Raw genomic sequence first — 20,970 nt, 5'->3', positions numbered from 1 at the left:
GTCAACTGCCAGCTCCGCCCCATCTTAACCCCGCCTCCTCGGGCACCGCTCAGCCCCCACCCCGGCCCTTGTGGGATTCCCCCACCCATCTTTTGCCATTACCACCACTGCCCAGATGTGAACGCAATACCTCTGAACTAACAGGCTGTTCGGGAACTATGACACGTTGCCGATTGTTCATTGTGCTAATACAGGGAAGCCGCTCCTTTTTATTGTGTAGACAATGGAGTTTTAATATTGCGCTGGATTTCCCCTGCAAACGTGGCCATCCATGTCCTGCCGGTCCTTTGTCGACAGGTGAGGCAAATATGTATATAAAGGTTCATCTAATAAGAGGGACAGTGGGGCGTGGAGACTTCAACATGCAGGTAGGTGAAACCAGGAGCGTCCCTTTCCAAGTCTTTGCCGAGTGAGAGAAGCGGGGCTACTGCTAGGCCAAGCGGGGTCACGCGTTCAGAGGGGTGTAGGAACTGGGGAGCCAGCGAGGGGATTTTTTCTCCCCACGCTTCTCAGTGGGGTGTGAAATATGTCTTAGTCCCGACCCCTTCCCCGGTGGACGGACACCAGGGGGAGCTGCTGGTGTTTCGTGAACTCTCCTGGCTCGGAGTCATGGGCAAACGGTCGGTGGTGTGATCAGCTCAAACCGCCTTAGAAATGAAGGCCGTGCCTCTTCTGCTCGGGCTATTAACACCCACGCACGTGTGTGAAGGCCTGGAAAGGGGTTTCTTTCATACGGACAAACACTTTGTAAACTGTGCCCCCCAGTTTGGGTGTAACCTGCCGTGCCCTCCGCCGGTGCCAAGGTGAGAGTCCCTCTTCCACAGAGGATGCTGGCCATTGTCCTCAGGGCTGGGAACGAGGCTTCCGGGCCAACCTGATGGGCACACGGGAGCTGCTTTTGGGCGGTTTTCTGTAAATTAAGAAGCAGCAGACAATTGGTCTGTTTGTGGTTTCCCGGATGGCTCTCGACTTCACAAAATACTAATATACATTTGCAATTCCGCCCAGAATAGAACACGTCTGCACTTGATATCATGGAACTGACAGACACACAAAGAATGATAGCAAAGGACGTTGTCTTGCGCACTGAAGGACACAACGTAATGAAATGTGTTAACCAATGGGCATCTGATTCTCACACCACGTGGGAAGACCAGAGGGCGGAGACAGGAAGTAGAGAGAGACAAATACAACTGCAGCACACAAAAGACTTTTTCGACCACTGATTTGATCAAACTTGTGAATAAACTGTTCCTAAGGATGAATTTTTAATTAATGTAATAATATATACATTTATGGGGCCGGAGCCATGCAGCAACCGGACCTGTGCATTTTGTTTTGGGATGGAGTGTTTTGTTTCAGTTTCAAGGTCGCTGGGCTCTGACTTGTCCCCCAGTACTTGAGGGCTTTCTACCACCGCCCCCCCCCCACCCTTGTGGGTTTGTGTGGTGAAACGCCTCCATGCGGAGTGGCTGCCTAGCCGCCCAACACTTGATCTCGCTCCATGCGTTATTATTCTGGAAGAAAATGTCTCGCGGGAGAAGGGCCGCCATCATAGACTTTTTAGTTTGGGCTATTAGGTGGCGCTTTAGTGTTGCCTATAAGCCGAAACTACTGCATTAGGTTACAGGTAGGGAGAAATGGCATATGAGGAGGGACACAAAGCTTGTAGGTGTTGCTTGGTTACCTGGCCCCCCATTGCTTGCCCATGGTCATGCTAATTCCCATGGCTATTCCCACCCGGTTCCTGCCCTTCCCCGCCCACAAAACATCCTCCTGGGATCTCTAAGAGCTAGCATTATCAAGCCTTACCATCACAATTTGCATTAAAAGTGCCTGCCAGTGTTTTTGGGAGCAATCTTTTGAGAGTTAGGCCCTGGTTCATGGTCAGTCCCAATTAAGTCATGAATCAGGGCCTTAATGACTTAATTGGGACTGTAAACACGCAACTGATGTAATAAAAATATCAACCAGGCCTGCCTTCAGCCACTTGAATTAGTAGCACCATGCGTGTTCTTTACTGAAGTCCTGTTAAAAACAAGCACTTGCAAGCCATTTTGTGTATTAGGGAAGTCCCTTTCCCATGCCTACACAAAAAGCCCAACTTTTGGCATTGCCAATGCTTGTTTTGTACATACATCTGAGGTGGTTCACATTCTTGGGAACTCGAAAGACTTTTGGATTGGCCGGTATCTTCCCGAGGCCATCAGGGCTATGCCGTGCCACGTCACATGTGTCTGGTTCTCGCCTACCCCTGCCTGACGTCACTCCATTTATGTGCAAAGAAAGGGAGGTTCGACATTTACAAATTACTGTCAAACAATTAGCCCCATCTTTCTTATCTCCAAGAGCCCCACTTTTAGTGGTGGACCGGCCATATTGATATTGATATTTTATTTCTATCGCACTCATACACAAGTGTTTCAGAGCGCGACAAGGCAAGGGAGGGGAACAGGGGTGAACAGAACAAAGATCTTACTAGGCCCAGTCACATTGAGAACGTGCAAGTGCAGGGAAGAGGGAAAAGGGGAAAGTGCATGGGTAACAAAGATTGTCATAACAAAGCATGTCATACAAAGATTTTGGACCGTTGGCTGCTGTAGACACAGGGGCGGACTGAGAGGCCACCAGCAGCCGGGGCAGTTAGGGACTACAGCCCGGTTCAAAAAATGGCAAACTGTTCCTTTGCATGCACAACCATGTGAAAGCTTCTGAGCTCATAAGCATGGACACCCACAAAAAAGACTACTACACCCACTGCTAGCATGGCAATGTCAGCAGGACAGAGACTGAGGTTCCCACTAAAATTCTTTGCTCTGAATCCGACAGCAGAGTGCAGGGCGCATAGTGAAATTGTACATAACTGATGCTGTTTTCCCTGCTTCCGAGCACTTTTGTTAATATTAGCTATTTTAAAGGGACGCATTTTCACAACATCAGAATACAAATGATTTGGCCCTTTCTGGGCTCGGGTAAGGTAAGCACAGATCTGAGCAACAAGCACCTAACGCAGTGAGCTATCTGTCCTGCGAGCGAACATGATCCCTATAGAAGCAGGTGACTGTAGCGGGGAGGTCCAGGCCTCACGAGCCATGTAGTTATGCTAATCTGTGATTTTGGATGGTTGTGTCTCTGATGCAGCCTGGCCACCTGAGAGGAAAGGGGGAGGGGAGTGACCGCGCAAAGGGAGGCAGGCCTAAATGAACACGATGGTGGTCCCTGAGCCTTTGATTCTGCTGGTCAATTGGGCAAAACCCTGATCGGATTAACTACCAGTCCCGTCCCGCTGTGTTTGATTGTGTTTTTTGGTTTTGTTGCTTGTTGGAGGAAACGCAGTGCTTTAAGTGGGATAAGAAATCGAGGGGGGTCTTTAGCATGCCGTGATGTCAATTTTTGGGTGATGCCTAGAAAGGTCTGCAACACCTTCATATCCCAAACCCTTTAAAAGAGGTTGGGCCTATTTAATTAAGAGTGACCTAACAGACCAACACGAGTTTCATATGTGCAATGAAAGGGAATACATTCTGATTTCAACATAGTTTAAATAGGATAACTGGGCTTAGAAATATTGACCAAAATAAATATATGCATATGCGAAATAAAACTTCAACTCAAAACAAGGCACGGGCCGCACGGCCCCCTGCAATCCCACAGATCCTTTGAAAGCAATCCGGGATTATTTAGCATTAATTAACACCATTGTAATGACAATACTTTAATATGAATTTATGAAGTTTTGCAATAATCAGCCCTGTTTGAAAACAACCTAATGCAAAATGTCTTTAACTGATGTAATTATAAACATGACTGATAGTGACATCTTCTGGTGAAGAGAAGTATTGCCACTAAGCTTTTTACTTAAGAGATCTGGTCGGGAAAGTCAGTTTGGTGAGCCTTGCAGAGCCCTGCTGTAACACTTTGAGGCAGCAGGCACCACTCTGATATGACGCCCCGGGCTCAGATGGCAAGGACCCGACACATTTCTCACCTCGGAGAGCAGTGTATTTACTAACTTTTTAAACTTCAGAAGTATGCAAATACACGCTCTCAGAAGTGAGACAACAGTCATTAACGTGACTGTGGGCAACAAAAAAAACGAAAACGTAGATGCAGAGGACAAAAGCCTGCCCTGGTGATATCAGCACCCCCCCCCGCACCCCCTCTACTGAAGCAAAAGGCTTAACTACTGGGCTCAGCTTTTACATGGTCAATACCTCCAATAATTAGGATTAACTAAAAAAAGAGTGTTTGTGTGCAGACGTGGATTGCATGCAGGTATGAATGTATGCGTGCATGCGAGGGAGTGTGTAAGTGGGTGCATGTTTGTATGTGAACACGTGTCTGTAAGTCACACATATGAATGAATGTTCTCCTCTTTAAACTCGACAAATTTGGTGGTACTAGCTTCGAAACACACGTAACCCGAGAGTGGAACAACCTTCCCCTCTGCATAAGAACATCCCCATCTCTGGCTGACTTCAAGAAGGCCATACAAACCTTCCCCTTTAATTCAGCCGACTCGGCACCTCCTTCTGACTTGACCCTCCTTAGGCTCCCGTTGACCTGACTCTCCTCGGCTGGGCCTTTTGGTTGTTCCGTTTTGTTCTTTGTGCGCTGTGAGGCCTATGGGCATGTGGCGCTCTATACAAATTAAAATAAATAAATGTGGTGTAAATGGCGTACATGGGTGCGACTGCGCGTGTGAATCAGAGTGCCGTATGAATGTACTGGCTGCTCGCGTGAATGACAGATAAGTTGTGTGGGTGCGTGACTGGCGCGTGCATGTGTGTATATCTGTGTGTGTGTGTATGTGTGTGTGTATCTGTGTCTATGTGGGGTTGGGACACGGAGTGGGACATTGGAACATGACCCTTTTTTGACAGGAGCAATGCACGATTTACTGCTGTTTTTGGGAAAAGCAAGGCCAACTTGAGCATTATTAGGTGAAAGTGGGGGGAGGGCACTACAGTGGGGCTGACTGGGTCCTACTGTGGCTTGGAATGTTGTACTCGCATTAATGGCAAAGCCAACATGATGAGTGTTCTTACATGGCGGAGGCCTTTTTTTCTTACTGGGTTTTTTTTTTTTTTTACTGGTGTTAAGGTCAAAGGCAACATAAGTGTTCTTAGAGGGGGGCATGTTTGTTTACTGTGGCATGACATTTTGGACTGCTGTTACAGGGCAAATAAAACATGATGAGTACAACATACGTGTTCTTACATTGGGGTGGGGGCATTTGTGCAGCTTGCAAGGCAATGTTCTTCAACTGTGCTATGACCTTTTTTACTACCATTATGGAGCAAATACAACATGATGAGAGTTTGTTTATGGGCAGGGGGGCGGGGGGGATTTTTGAATCCAGCAAGTATATGTTTTTTTTTTTAACTGTACCGTGGCTTTTCTTTTTTTACTGGCGTTACGGCAAAGCCAACAGGAGCATGTTTTTCCATGGGGATACTGGCATATATTGGCATGGCCAGCATAAACCTTTTTTATTACAGTATCAATACTGGGATTATGGACAAAGCAAAAATAAGTATTTTCCGTTGTGGGAACACTGGCATATAAAGGTGCAGCAGAATGCACATGTGGGCACAATCAATATAAAAATATTGTTTACACTTGCAGAGTACTGGCATATTGTGGGCAAAGGCATGCTGAGAATGCATTGGGAAATTATGTTGGTGACTTGGCATCTAATGGACGTTTTGTCATACCCTACGAAAACGATGGTCAACTCGGTGGCTTGTTACCTAATTTACAAAAGAAAGTGTACTAAAAAATGTACACCTTTGACCCATTCTCAAGGGGAGAACCCCCCCAAATCTCCCCCTTCATTGGTTCACCCCCCTGCCCTCACACCTCCTCACTACACTACGTCACTGCTGGACATTTGGCCGGGGGCAAAGACGCCCCCTTCCTTCTGCGGGCTCTTCTTAGTGTGGCCCTACTACATTAGCTCCAGGCCCCACTTGTTACACAATCCTGGCTAGGCCTCTGGTGAGTTGGGGGTGAAAGATGCATCTAATGGGCCAAAGGAAGGCGTAATATCTACTCAGCCTCCTAGGGTTGCGGAGGGGGAATGGGGCAGGGGGAGGGGTCAATAGCTCAATCGTTTTAATGCCGACTCTCACTATCAGTTTTCAAAACTGCAATGCAGCCCAACACCACCACCCCCCCAACATTATTTTGAGACTGCGCTTCGCCCCCCGGGAGTAGGGTCAATATTTCAATATTTGGAGACCAGTTGTGTAACCCTTTCTTTCTTCTCCAGTTCTGTGGCACTTTCCCCCATTCAATCCCTGTATTAATATCTTCCTTTGTACTCACCTCTTCCCTTTGTCACCCTCCCTGTCCGTCCTCCACTTTCCCACTTCATTTGTGAGTTTCATCTCTCTCTCTCTCTCTCTCTCTCTCTCTCTCTCTCTTTCTCTCTCTATTACACGCCCTTTCTCTCTTCAATCCTGAGCTTCCTCCTATATTCCCTCATCACCCTAGTCATGGGGTCTTTCTTCTATCTCTCTGTCTCTATTCTGAATGTCCTTCTTCTCTTTCTAGCTCTCCACCTTTCCCCGAATCGCACCATTTATCCTCACTCTATATAGCACATTTCTTCCCCCTTCTAAGGCTCTGACTCGTTGGCATGTCTGTTCGAGGGTCCTAAGTGCTGCCACTGCCATCAGCCCATGAGGGGAAGCCGGGGGGGGGGTTACAGACAATGCAACATGAGTTCAGATTCCCACAACTATAGACGTACCCAATCCAGGAGCTACCATGGGGGCCCCTGATTAGTCTGCCACCTCCACCGCAGGCGCTGCAGGTGTGTATGTTACATGCCTGCATATGTAGAACACTTCCGCATATCTGATAGCGAACAGAGCAGCTGCCCATATATCATGCACAGTTATGTCGAAATACGCACTGAGTCCGTGCTGCGTGTGCGTGGCATATGCGGCACCTCACCCTGTGTGCCACTTTGTGAATGGGCACGGAGCGCCAGCATTTTTTAAATCTAGGTGGGCCAGGGTGGCAAGGGGGCACCAGGGCCAACTTGCATTGGTGTAGGAGTTGCCTAAATCACCAGGAGTTACATCATATAGTCCCACAATACTCATTATAGATTATGTGTGTAAACAGACTCCACTAACAGTTCTTCCAATAGCATGAGGCGATCAGGTCAGCACTAACATGGCAGGGTGGGCTTCCACGCAGGTGAACTTGATTTAGGCCAGAAGCCCCCAGGTGGATATGCACGGCAGGGAGAGGTGAAAGTGGTCCATGGGCAGCATCCTAGCCTTGATCTGTTCAGGCGCAACCTGATTTGACACCATTTATGAGGCCTCCCTTGGTTCGCTAGGAGTGGCAAGCATGGCGCCAGCAGCTGAGCACATACGCTGTCTGGAAGGGTGATACCCTAAACCCAACAAGCATTGGCCAAGCCAACGGGTTGGGCTTGTGTGTGGCATAAGCAGGGCTCAAGTCGAGGGTACACGCAGGTGGATGGAGTCCACCCATTTTTTTCAGAGGGTGGACTCGGCCCTCCCCCCCCAAATATAATGGCGACCTCGGGAATTGAAACACTGTCGCCAGGTTTGCAGGCAAGACACTTCACCACTGCACTATATAACCTGATGAAAAATAACAAACAACTAAAGGTAAAATGTCCCATTTCGGTACTGCATGATTTGTATTGGTTCTTGGAGTTTAAAACATGCGCACCTTTTAACATTTTGAAAAACACACTTAGAAGAAAATATCCTCTTGGTTTTGTGTGTGTGTTGATTTTATGAAAGGCAAATGCCATTCGCCCCGTGCAATTTGGGTGGTTATGCAAAGCCAATTTAATGAAATGTGCATATTTTACCCTGATATGCGCATTTCTGGCGATGCCACATCCCATTGCGTTTGTTGATGAGTCCCCCCACTTTAATTTTTAGGACTTGACCCGTGGGCATACGATAGGCAAATGCCAGGCACTGCAGCAAGGATACGCCTGTATATTGTGCATTACCCATCAAAGGAAGAGACTGCAATCCAGTGTGAAATCCTAAAGAAAATACTCAGAACAATTAAATTCTCAGATGCTTGCAAAGCTGGTAAACATTGGCCTCGAAAAAGGGGCTAGGAATGTGGGAGGAGTTGCCGAATGGCCTGACGCCTTTGCCATCGTCTGGGGATTGCCGTAGGAAAAAGCGGGAAACATGTGGGAGGAGCTGTTTAATGAATATGCATGTTCTGGTGGATTAAAAGGGAACAGGTGTGCTTCCTCTCTGGAAGTAGAAGAGGTACTGGGAGGGAATCACTGATGCAGACCCAGGCACTCAGCTGCACAGGTAGGAAGGTTAGATTGCGTGACACCAAGGGAGTATGGCTGACATTGGAGCACAGCTGCAAATCTAGCAACACATTGGCTGGGACTCAGCCCCTTTCCCCCCTAGTAACAGCTGGAAAATGGTGTTGCCTATCCAATACTATACACACGCTAAAACTGTTGAAAAAGGGTTTTAATAGGACATCAGTACATGGAACAGAAGCGAGGATACACTTATTTCTAATATTTCAAGAGAATTAATTTACAGCTGCAATCAAGCCTTCACCTCTCAGAAGAATGTTTAGAAATAACACCAGCAGGCCCAAAGGAACACATGGGAGCAGCATAGGGAACCCGTGTGCCCATACCCAGGCAAACCTCTCGCCAACAAAACATTGTGTTTCGCCACTGCGATTTCACTCCACTGTGACTTGCTCCTGGGGGTCCCCACTGTTGCTTTTTCCTAGATCACTTCTGCCATTGTTTTGCTCCACTGTGATTTTGCCTCAGGTGCTGCGCGCGTCCGTATTTGCACCGCCAGCAAGGAGCTGTGCAGCTCTCCGCATAGGGACCTCGATCCAAGATGCACCCCTACTAGGACATCCACGTGTCTATCCCGGGAAAGAGACTTCAAATGCCCTTTGGGGGCCTCCTCTGCTTGCTCTCCTCACCAGCAAGTGCGCAATTCTTCTCTCCACCTTATAATACGCACGGGTTCATTGGTAAAGGGCTTGTCTTCGAAGCAAGACCACGCAGAGCAACACAGGTTTGAATCCTGGGTGTGTGCTTAGAAACGTCTTCGGTATTAAGCGCGTTATAAATAACCAATTATGAATGATATGTTATGATATGATCATTTATTTATAACGCGCTCCTACGCAAAGAGAGCGCGACTGGGCAAAAAGGGAGGGGAACAAGGGAGAACAACAAAAATAAATAAATAAATAACCAATTACATGACTAAGTCACCTATAAACAACAATTAAGCACGCAAACAACGGCACTGCTGTACCTCTCGCACCAACTCATGTTGCGCAATTTGAGCCAACACACTCTCACAATGTAGGCACACAAGGATACACCTTTGGACACAAACCTTGTAGAAACACTCCTGCACGCAGAACCCGGGTATCTCCAACCTGCACGTGCCAACACAACCGCAAAGCTATCTTGCACTGTCCCTCTATTCTTACAGGGCAATCACAGAGCCCCCCTCTTTTTCAACTCTGACAGCACCACGAGACCATGCAGAAAGGGGAGCAGAGTGCTGTATAATACCTAATAACATAACATGTTCACTTATCTGCTAGGAGAGAACCATGGCTCATACGTGACGCTGTCATGAGCAAGCTGCGTGGCAATGCGGCCTATGGGAAGCATTATACAAATGATGGTGCACAGGTGCGTTATAAATGACATATCATATCATACCATGGCGCACCCCATATTATTATTCTCTATGAAGCATGCACAGTATTCTATTCAGCTATGCATGAATGCGGCCTGTTGAGCAGTGCACACCTAATACGGTCAATCCTTTGAGGGCCTAAGGCCAGCAGCCAAAGAAAATGAGACCCATTCAGGAAGAGCGATGTTCCCAGACTCACGTGGATTGGCCAGGCGGGCGGGAAGATCCGATTAGGAGCCCAGGTAGTCTGATTGCAGAGTTTGCACTTTTTCCCATTGGAGCTAGAGTTTTCCACCAACCTGCAATGCTGTTTGCAGTATTTGTGTTCATTAGAAGTGCAGGTAGACCAATTTCAATCAGAAGTGACTTACAATGACACATTTACATTTGACCTGTACAATAGCACTAAGATGAGAACAAGTGGCTCGCCACTTTATAAGGGTGTGAAAAAGTGAGACAAATACCAACAGCGACATAGCGAAGTAGTGTGGGAGAGTTATACTAGTGTACTGTGTATGGGCTCGGTCTTAAAGCACAACCTTTGACGGAGCTGAAAGTGACAGCACAGGAGAGGCTGATCTGCACCACACATGTAAGGGCAGGCAGGAAGGGGGCAGGGGCGATTTGAGCCAGAATTTCGTTTTAGACTTGACATAAACATTTTCTATAGTTCTCCATCCGGCCGTCCGAAATATTCCAACACACTTTTGGGTTGGAAGCGAAGGACCAGCCTATTGGAGGTGCTGCATAGCTGCAGACATGTCTCAGAAATAGTCAGAAACTAAGCTCTCCAGTGTCGTGGATAAGGGTTGGGATATTTCACAAATACAGAGCTTGTTAAAGTGCCAGGCTATTATGCAAGTCTATGCAGAAAGGACGAGCATACTCGTCCTTGGCACTTAAGGGGTTAAGTCATGTCATTCTGTATTCTTGTACAGTGCTTGTTTCACTTCCTCACTGTAAATGTAGAGCTGGCGGAACGCAAAGACAAAGGAAGGTCTAAGACTGTAACTGACATGGGTCACCTTGTGAGGTCTTTCATCTCACTGATGGCTAAACGGTATAATAGTGTTAATATCACCTGATGTTATTCACCGTTTGACACAGTTACACATCTTATTAAGCACGATATGGATACATGATCACTTTACATAACCACCAAACATCACCATCATATGGCTTTCGTTCTTTGCCAGATACAGATACAAATCATCAACATTTACATTTAAATTTAAACAATAATACACATAAAATTAATGCAGAGCCTTCAAAGACACAGCCAACATCGCTCCCTCCATGAACGAAGCAAAGATCCTAGTCTTCCACAAGAAAGGGAAAGACCCAGAAAACCCGAGCTCCTATCGCCCAATAGCCCTGATTAATATCGATGCGAAACTCTACACTAAAGTGCTCGCCAATAGACTCTCACCACTACTCCCGAAGTTAATTCATCAAGAACAAGCAGGATTCATCCTGAATAGGTAAACCCATGATAACATTAGACGAATAATTCATCTTATAGAGAAAGCCGGAATCACAAATATCCCCTCAGCAATACTATCAGTTGATGCGGAAAAGGCCTTTGACCGGGTAGAATGGACAATGCTCTTCGCGACACTGAAGAAAATGGGCATGGGCAACTCATACATAAATATGGTTCCGGCCAATTACAATTCACCAATGGCCAGGATAGCAGTAAATGGAGAACCTTCAGACCCGATCCGAATTGGAAGAGGTACCAAACAGGGTTGTCCTCTATCACCCCTGCTCTACACAGTCTTCCTCGAACCACTACTGGCAAAGATCAGAGAGACACCCACGATAAAGGGCATGGAAATGGGCGGACAGACCCACAAGACAGCGGCATACGCAGATGATATGATGATGACCCTAACAGACCCAATCAATACACTCCCTCTCCTCATCCAACAAATCGAGGAATACGGCGCAATCTCAGGCATAAAAATAAACAGGCAGAAATCATCAGTGATGGCTCTGGCAGGAGACAAACAAGCAATCTACAATAAGACGAAGGATCTCCACTTGCAGACAGCGGACGATGGGGTGAAATACTTGGGAATCACCCTAATGGACACAGTAAAGAACCTCTACGCAGGAAATTACACGGCGCTCATAGAAAAAGTGAAAAGAGACCTAAACAGATGGAATCCCTTAGCAGTCTCTTGGTGGGGCAGAATAACAGTTATCAAAATGACAATACTCCCAAGACTTCTCTACTACTTTCAAGCACTTCCGATTCGGATACCGCTGACATTCTTCAAGACCCTAGCCAAAATTGTCACAAAATATATCTGGAAAAACAAAACACCTAGACTGTCACAACAGGCGCTCAAGGCACAGAAACTAGACGGAGGCATGGCACTCCCTCACTTCAAGAAATATTACAAGGCCGCCCAATTATGGGTGCTGAACGAATGGATCACCAACACATCGGACAAGTTGTGGGAAGCGCAGGATAGAGCTGTAGCGAGGTCTGATCTGCGTCACCTACTATGCAGTAAACCCGAGCACAGACACCAGAACATCAAGATAAGTGAGATCATGAGCTCCGTAATGAACGTATGGGACAGATCGACCAAGAAAGGAATACTCACAATAGATCCAGCCCCTTTCATTCCAATCCTAGACAATCCAGACTTCCCCCCAGGGATGGGAATGGGAGCATTCCAGAAATGGCAAGACCTCGACTGCACAAAAGTAGGAGACATGCTGAACGGACAACGAATCAGAACATTCAAAGAATGTCAAGACTTACTGGGCCTCACGGAGAAGGACAGATATCAGTACGAACAGCTGAACCACTGGCTCACAACTCCAAGAATAACACAGGCATTGACAAGAACACTGATAACGTTCGAAACGTATATAATGTCCCAAACCGGCGAAAGGAAATTTGTCTCCACCCTATATAAGTTCCTGAATGCCCAGACGGAAGCCATGACGTGGCAATACATGAAGAAATGGGAAAAGACCCTAGGGAAACAACTAACGAGGGAACAATGGATTTAGATGTGGCAAATAATCCCCAAATGGACTAGGTCGATCCAGACGAGAGAAGCCTAGACGAAAATAATGATACAATGGCACCATACACCGGAAAAATTCCACAAAATGTATCCCGCCACGCAACCAAAATGCTGGAGGGGATGCGACACAGTAGGGTCATGGAGACATATATGGTGGGACTGCACTGAACTGCAACCATTCTGGTCAGAGGTGAAATCACAAATGCAGAATCTCTTCAAAGAGACAGCAAACCTAGGAGAGGAAATCTGGATATGCGGCATGTGGGACCCTCGAGACAGGTCTTCACAAAGACACAAAAAAGAAACTTTATGGGATTCCTCATAGCAGCATGGCTAGCGATAGCTCAAAACTGGAAACGAAAATCACCTCCAACCAGTCAAGAATGGCTGCACAGGATATGGACATATGTGGCAATGGAAAGAATCACATACAACATACAAGGAGACAGACAGAGATTTGCAACAGACTGGGGGAATGCGATAGAGTATTTACAAAGTGACTACATGCTCCAATGGTGTCCACATAAACTCCGAATACTGGACTTGTTCACAGGATAACTCTGAAGCGGGAAAAGAGACTCAGTGGGATATCGAAGAACGATGCGGCCGGTGAGGGGGAAGAGCGGAGGGATGGGGTTGATACGGGAAACTGTTGAGTCCCCATGTTTATGTTTAAAGAAATGCCAATAAAAATACTTAAAAATAATAAATAAATTAATGCAGAGCGTGAGGTTAAAACTGATAAGCAACGATTGTTAAAACAGTGGTGGAACCTTGTCCTTCCCAATATAACAAAGCAGGAATGCTTTATAATGTTCAGGTCTGCCCAAATCTAGTCTACATAGTTCTGTTTAACCAAAGGAAATGTACATAGAGTGTACAGAAAACTATGCAAAATAGCAAGTCAAGGGCAGTGCATATCTACACATTTCTTAGCTAGTCCATAACGATGTGCAAAAATGCAATACAAAAAGTGCATTCCATAGGTCTATAAACAGCATTAATAAAAAGAAGGTGCATTTTGTAGGTATATTGGTGCATGAAACAAGGCAACATAGCAAATCAAGGGGTTATTACACTCTAAACATTTCTTGACTAGTCCCATGAACATGTGAAAAAGAGCAACACAAGAGTACATTTATGGATCTGTTAGCAGCACTGGTAGAGGGAAAGTGCATTTCATAGATGTCTTGACAGCATTCGCGGTAGAGCCAAAAAGGGAAGCATAGTCATAGGCTCGGGAGGAGAGCTCAGGGGCAACGTGCTCACCTTGGAAGCAATACGTCACAAAGCACCACAAGTTCGATATAACCTATCATATCATATATCATATCTTCGCAAATATTCTCGGATTTATATGTCTCTATTGCACACTATATCCTAGGCATACATCCAAATTAATTTACTATATTGCCAGACCAGCACTATTTTTACACCTCCCCCCACCCCTCAGGCATATAAAATGAGCTGAGTTGACAATTCAACTGGGTAGAAAAACAAGGACCGGTTTAATCCATGGTTTATGGAAATGTCCACGTGGTTTCCCTGCAATGTGGCATATACTATGTGCACCATGATTGTCGCAAGGGATTTAATTCCCCATTTCCCCCCGCTTTCAACATCCTAGCTCTTATGCACCATATGTATGTCATTACAATGCTTATATAGCAATAACGCTTCGCTTATGCATCGTATGCCATTTGCATTGCAAATAGTCTTGAAGTACTTACTTCTGGACACTCAAAAACCCTGACATAAGAACAACAAATGGCTTAAAGTCTCCCTGGCTAGGCCACACACCGGGAATCATTTGCTTCCAATTGTATAACACTTGTGCGATACGCAAGGTTCAATAGACCTAGCCTAAATTTCATATACAGGTTACGTGCATGCTGGGGGATTTGCCACATCTAGGTATTTTTCAAAGCCCAGAAATGGTTTGCTGACTAGGTATCGATCTCCCATTGCTAACCCACTACATGCATTGACTAATTCCCCTTCGGCTACCCCACGTGACGCACTCTTTACCATTTATGTAGTGCCTTTCATAATGCCCAAAGAGTTGTACCAATTCTCTGCTAAGTTCAATTTCATCTGGCATTGCTTGACATGCGTAAACCAAGTCAAAGATCTACCGCCCTCGGATTCTAAAATATGTATAACTGCCTCACGATACATTTTGAGCCCTGGGGTTTTCCACACTCTGAACCAATAAAGAACCGGCCTATGGATAACACAACATTAATCGATCTAAGCCCCAGCTCTGGATAAATGGGCTAACCCGGGCAAGCAAAGGGCATACCAAGCAGATGTTTGAGAAAGCATCTTTCAGCCAACCCCAGTTTGCTACTAGCTGCATGTCCCCAGGTCTCCGCACCATACAACGCTGCAAATTTTGCCTGGGCAGCATACATAGTAAGGGGTGGCATAATGGCTCCCCGACCATGGTCAAGGAAAAACCTCCAAATTGCTCCTCCATACTTTTCTAGCATAGAACTAGGTTTATTCAGCTGGGATGTCCAATGGTCTTGATCGTTAAATATTACCCCAGGTAATCATAGCATCGGACCTGTTCTAGGGCAGTTCTGTTGATGTTCAATTTCATTTTAGTGAACTTTTTAAACAACAAAGGCTTCGAGTGTGGTCTCCAAACCGCTTGCTGATGTAGGTAGGAGGACAGCATAATCCGTAAAAATCAGTATTGGAATTGTTTCTGGCCCAAGCTTTGGTTGGTCTAGGAATTTCATTCTAACATGGCGTATGACTTCAGAAATATAGATTCGAAAAAATATATGATGCCAATGGACTCTTTGTTCATTGAGTCTTGGGGAAAGTTAAGTAGAGCATGGGAGAATCATTTACATTGTAGTTTGTCCGATAGAGATTGGAAACAAACATTGGGGGCGGGCTGTAGAAATAAATTGGATTTAAAATGGAGTCTTATCTAGTAAAAGGTAGTGGGTCATTTATATTGGACTACAGTGCGTATGTATGACTTGGATTTGATGGACAATTATAGATGCTGGGGTTGTGATGTGGAAAGGGTTAGTTTATTACATATGCTATGGGAATGCCCTGGATCAAGGTGCTTTTGGAAGGAGGTGTTGGGTAGAATGGACACGATATTGGGTATAAGCTTTCCGAGGACACCCCATTCAAGTCCTTTTACTATCAAACAGAGGAAGATGTATGATTGCTAAAGAGTTTGGTGAATGGATTGACACAGTTCTGGTGATGGCGACAAAACAACTCCTGAAGTTGTGAAAGACGAGGAAAAAGCCCTTAGTGGAAGATTGGTTACGACAAAACAACTCCTGAAGTTGTGAAAGACGAGGAAAAAGCCCTTAGTGGAAGATTGGTTACGACAAAACAACTCCTGAAGTTGTGAAAGACGAGGAAAAAGCCCTTAGTGGAAGATTGGTTACGACAAAACAACTCCTGAAGTTGTGAAAGACGAGGAAAAAGCCCTTAGTGGAAGATTGGTTACACGATGTTCAGATTCTATCAGACTTTGCGAAAATGTTGTTACGTAAACAGGATCGAGAAGACCTTTATTTGGCACGTTGGACGCCCTGTAATAGTCTGTATGGTGCATGGGGAAATTGTTCATTTTGGGATTAGTTGAATCAATAGTATACTTTCTGGGTGGATTGTGTAATGTGGAATATATGTGTTTGTGTGTGTCTGAGGAGTTATGAGTTTTTTTGATTGGAGGTTTTATATTTTTTTATTGACTTTTATGCTGTTATTGTACTTGTTACTCTATTTCACATACGATTGCTTTGAATTTCTTTTGTGAATTGACAATATCCAGTTTTTACTAAAAAAGGATTAGGGGTGGCGGGGGGGGGGATTATTGCAAAATATTGGATATTGTTCATTATTTGATGTTGCAAATCTTTCTTTATAAAATGTAAATAAAGAGTTAAAAAAATAAAATGAAAAAATAACAGAGGGACGAGGACACATCCCTGCCTCACCCATCTGGTCACCATTAAAGAGTCAGTCAGTTCGTCCCCCAGACTCTATCTCAGCAAGGCTTTGATGTTCGAGTAGAGTTGCTCAATGATTTGCAGGGGGTTAGCAGGTACCCTGCCTCTGGCCAGTACAGACCACAGTATTCCCTGTGAGACACAGTCGAAAGCGGTCTTGAGATCAATGAACACAGCGTATGAGTTCATGTTTCTCAAGAGTGTGTATTTCATTATGACTAAGTGTAGGCAAAATACTTGGTCCATGGTGCTTATTTTTGACCGAAAGCCTGCTTATAGATAATCTACTATTCCTTCCGGCACAACCCACGCCTGGAGATGCTGACATATAACTCTGGTGAAAACTTTCCCCACACTATGCAGCAATGATATTGTTCTAAAATTCCCAGGGTCCTCTCCCCCTCATTTTTTATAGATTGGAATAATGGTGCCCTTTTTCCAGGAGGGGAGCACCTTGTTAATCTTGAGAATCACGTTAAACAATTTCCAAAGTACTGGCACCCATACAAAGTCTGGTGCAGGCGATTTGCCCCCTCGTTGGGATTGAGTGGCGTTGGTGACTTCCAGTAACTTCATTTGTATGGGTCCTATGTTTTCCCCACTAATCTGATGCCCAGAGTCTACCTTCGACAGCAGAATACCCCGGGAATCAGCTGGCACTGCCATTCCATAGAGATTCTGGAAGTGTTTCTTCCAAATACTCAGGCTGATGTTAACAACCAGGTTATTCCCACCTTCTTCTTTAGTCCCACTAACAATTTTCCAGAACAAACTAGGGTCCCCGGATTCGGAGGCTTCCTGCATTCTTTCACATTCTAGCCGTACTAGGCTGTCTTTTTTGTTCTTAAGTAAGCATCTGTACTGTGCTCTGAGGTGCCTCAGCTCAGCCCTATCGACACTTAAGCTTCTCTTCAGACAATTCGTTTTGCTAGCTTGCAATCCTTGTCATACCAGTTGCAACTTTTGATGGTTCATTTCTTAACACTCTTGCGAGACTTGATGACAAAGGGTTGAATGCCCTGAATAAGATGATCATATGCTGAAACGGCTTCTACATCACAAAGTTTCATGAACAAGAACCGCTCCAGGTCGGGCAAAATGGACTCATAGATACTAGGTCTCAGGGACAACAGATTCATTTATAATTAATTATAATTGGTTATTTATAACATGCTTAATACCCAGAGGTTTCTAAGCGCGGACCCGCGGCTTGAACCTGTGTTGCTGCGCATCGTCTTGCTTCCAAGGCGAGCGTGTTGCCCCTGAGCTATCCTCCCGAGACTCAGATCGAGATCAGTCCATTTCATTCTTTGCCTTGATTGTCCTAGGATCTGAACTGAAATACTGGAGTTACAATGATGAACCCTCTCTTGCACGTCCATATAAATTAGCGTCAAGGACAAAGGCCTATGGCCACTACCCTGTTTTTCCAAGACCTCAAATTCCTTTGCATAGGTCCATTTCTTAGTTGATAAAAGAATCTAGTCAATATGCGAGGTACAGTTGTTCCCATGAAAAGCAGATTTTTCTGGTTGGTATTTCAAGAAACGGCCAATTGCAAGCCCTTAGGTTCATACCAAAGAGGGAAGCAGCACAACCAAGAGCCCAAGAGCTTGCGGGTGCCCTCTCTTTGGCAGAGTGGAATTCCATGGGGGGATATCCCGCACCTCGTCATGATCATCCCAGACCCTCTCCATTTCAGGCAGGAGTTCTATTTGCAAATTCAAATCACCAACAAATTTAAATGGGGGACCCAGGCTCTCATGTACTTCCTTATTTTCTACAAGTCTCCTTGCCAATTCTATTGCATTAGTTGATTGTTTGTTTGCCACTCGATTATATACGTTAAGGAGAGAGACAGATTGGGCACCCGGTCGATCATTCACCAGATACAGGGCATCTGTGGAACCCGATTCGATGTTTGATCCCTATGCTAATCCATATTGCCAGGTCACCTGAAGGTCTTACCTTCGGGCCTTTGACTGCAGAGGCTTGGAACACCTCATAGCCTTGGAAAGCAATGTGGCCTTGTTCACATATTTCTTGGAAGAACGCTACATCATATCCCGGAATGAAGCTGCACCACTCGGAATCTAACAGGTGTTTTTTTTTAGACCCGCGAAGTTCCAAGGAATTAATCTAATGGCTCTCCCGAATGGCCATGGCTCCACTACGGGGACAGAAAATTGTCAATCTACTCCATCCAAGATGATACCTGCCTGGTTTTCACCTGTCACTAGTGTCGTGAAGTTAGTCTCCCTAGGTGAAATTCCAGTTCTAGGGGATATGTGTTTTAGGTTGACAATGTCCAAGGTTTGCTTATTGTTTGTTGGCCTAATTGTTATTCTAGACCCAGGAGGTGGGTACATCTGGAACTCACTGGATAACAATCCGTCCATCAGGTGATCACTATTTTAAAAAACACAACCATTTCATCACTACTGTTGGGCGTCCTTTGGCTCACGCAGTTTACTATATCACTCCTAAGATGTACACCCTCTTATATGCCTAAAGAAAGAGATGCACTTATTAGTCAATGACTCTTGGTTTTCGTAATGCCCATTTTGGGTTCTTGGTACATTATATAGTGTTATGGAAGGTTTGTTTTGCCGTGCTCCATGGGTGCGGCCATCACTTTGCTGATTGCGATTACACATATAAGTATCATTCACTGACCCTCTTGTATCCCTTTGCCCCAGTGGGGGTTGAGTTTGGGGCGCTAACCCTAGGCATAATGGTTTTTGGTATGTTCGGATTATACAAATTCCAATTTCTGCTAGTGGGCAGTGAGAACTTATTTGCTCCCTTGTGTTCCCAGTATTCACCAAGATGGCCACACAATTACGTTCCTGGGTCTGTGGGAAACAATTTAATTTTGCACAAGATGGATTTACAGAAGGTGGAACGTCTTTAGGTTTTATCTTGGTCATGGAATTACTATTATTCCCACTGTTTTGACAGTTTCAAGGTTCAACTCCCTTAGTTACAAGGACCCTCGATAGCCTATGTTTGATGTCTGCTTGTTCCAAAGAGGTTTCCCTGACTGCTTTTTACAGCAACCCACACACAGTTGTCAGGGTTTGGAGATCTCCCCGGAGTGCCCCTGGTGTGTCTATGGCTGATCCCATCTGATCTTAGCTCACATACAATGTCAGTCTGAGTGCCTTTGCTGGTTCCCCTATTTAGGGCTTGTCCTTGTGCTATCCCTCCCTCTCCTGTGGGTATCCCTTCAGGTACACTTGTCTCCTTTTGATGGCCAATGCAACCATCCAATGGTTGCTCATCCCGCAGTGCCTGGTACCTGTTGCAAGTTGGGACCATGATCGGCAGAAGGTTTTTTTGAAGACGGGAGGCACAAGGGAGTGCTTAAGGAGAGGGGGGAATGATCCAGTGGCAAAAGAGTGATTGCAGAAATCGGCCAAGGCTGGAGCGAGGATGTCAATGTGGTCCTTGATGGTTCTGGAGGAGCAGGGGGGCACCTGTTTGGATGACACTCTCATAGATTGGACTTGTCTAGAAACCTCGTCAGGTTTTGTCAGAGAGAAAGATGAGAAAGGAGGAGGAGAGGGTGAGGTGGCCGGAGGGGGGTCACGATAAGTATAGGGCGAGGAAGAGGAGAGCGAGGCCAGGATGTCCTGAGATTTAGTTTTGAAGTGAGAAGCCAGAGCCATACAGAGGGCCTGGGAGGGAACAGGGGAGGTGGAAACTGCAGAAGGATTGGCCAGCTCTTTGCAGATTTTAAAGAGGTTTGCCGTGTTGCTAGAGGCCACAGAGACGCGGGCTTGGATGTGGGCTCTCTTCTTGGACAGGAGAGAGAGTCTGTATTGCCTTTGGAGCAGGCTGTAGACCAGTTTGTCAAAGGATGCGCCCGAGGCCCTCCACTTGCTCTCAGCCGTGCTGCACTTGCGTTTCAGGCCAGCGAGTCATACCAAGGGTTGCACTTGGAGGTAGGCTTCAGACAGATTCTCATGACAGGGGCAAGGATGTTCAGAGTGTTGCAGATAGAAATATGCAGGTTAGAAAGGGCTGTGTCAGGGTGTGAGTCAGCCGCAGGAGTAAGAGGAGCAAAGAAAGTAGAGGCAAAGGCATCCACTGACCCACGCTTCATGGGCTGAATGACCAAGAAGGTAGATGACAGTGCAGGGGTGGGCTTTGCCTGGCAGACAGAGAGTTTCAGGTGAGAGGAAAGCAGAAAGTGGTCAGTCCAAGAGC

General features: G+C 45.8%; 1 protein-coding gene across 1 annotated transcript in view; it reads left to right on the top strand.

Moving 5' to 3' along the window:
* Positions 1 to 342: 342 nt before the first annotated feature.
* Positions 343 to 20,970, top strand: part of LOC138580943 (microfibril-associated glycoprotein 4-like) — a 149,990-nt gene continuing 129,362 nt past the window's right edge. Inside the window, exon 1 of the mRNA XM_069651881.1 lies at positions 343 to 368. Within this exon, the coding sequence (XP_069507982.1) occupies positions 363 to 368 (6 nt within the window). The 5' untranslated portion in view covers positions 343 to 362. The remainder of the gene's footprint in view (positions 369 to 20,970) is intronic.

The sequence above is a fragment of the Ambystoma mexicanum genome, chromosome 3p (genome assembly GCF_040938575.1).
Source record: "Ambystoma mexicanum isolate Mex_15411 chromosome 3p, UKY_AmexF1_1, whole genome shotgun sequence".
Taxonomy (NCBI): Eukaryota; Metazoa; Chordata; class Amphibia; order Caudata; family Ambystomatidae; genus Ambystoma; species Ambystoma mexicanum.
The sequence above is the reverse complement of the archived record's forward strand: the minus strand, read 5'-3'. Positions and strand labels throughout refer to the sequence as shown.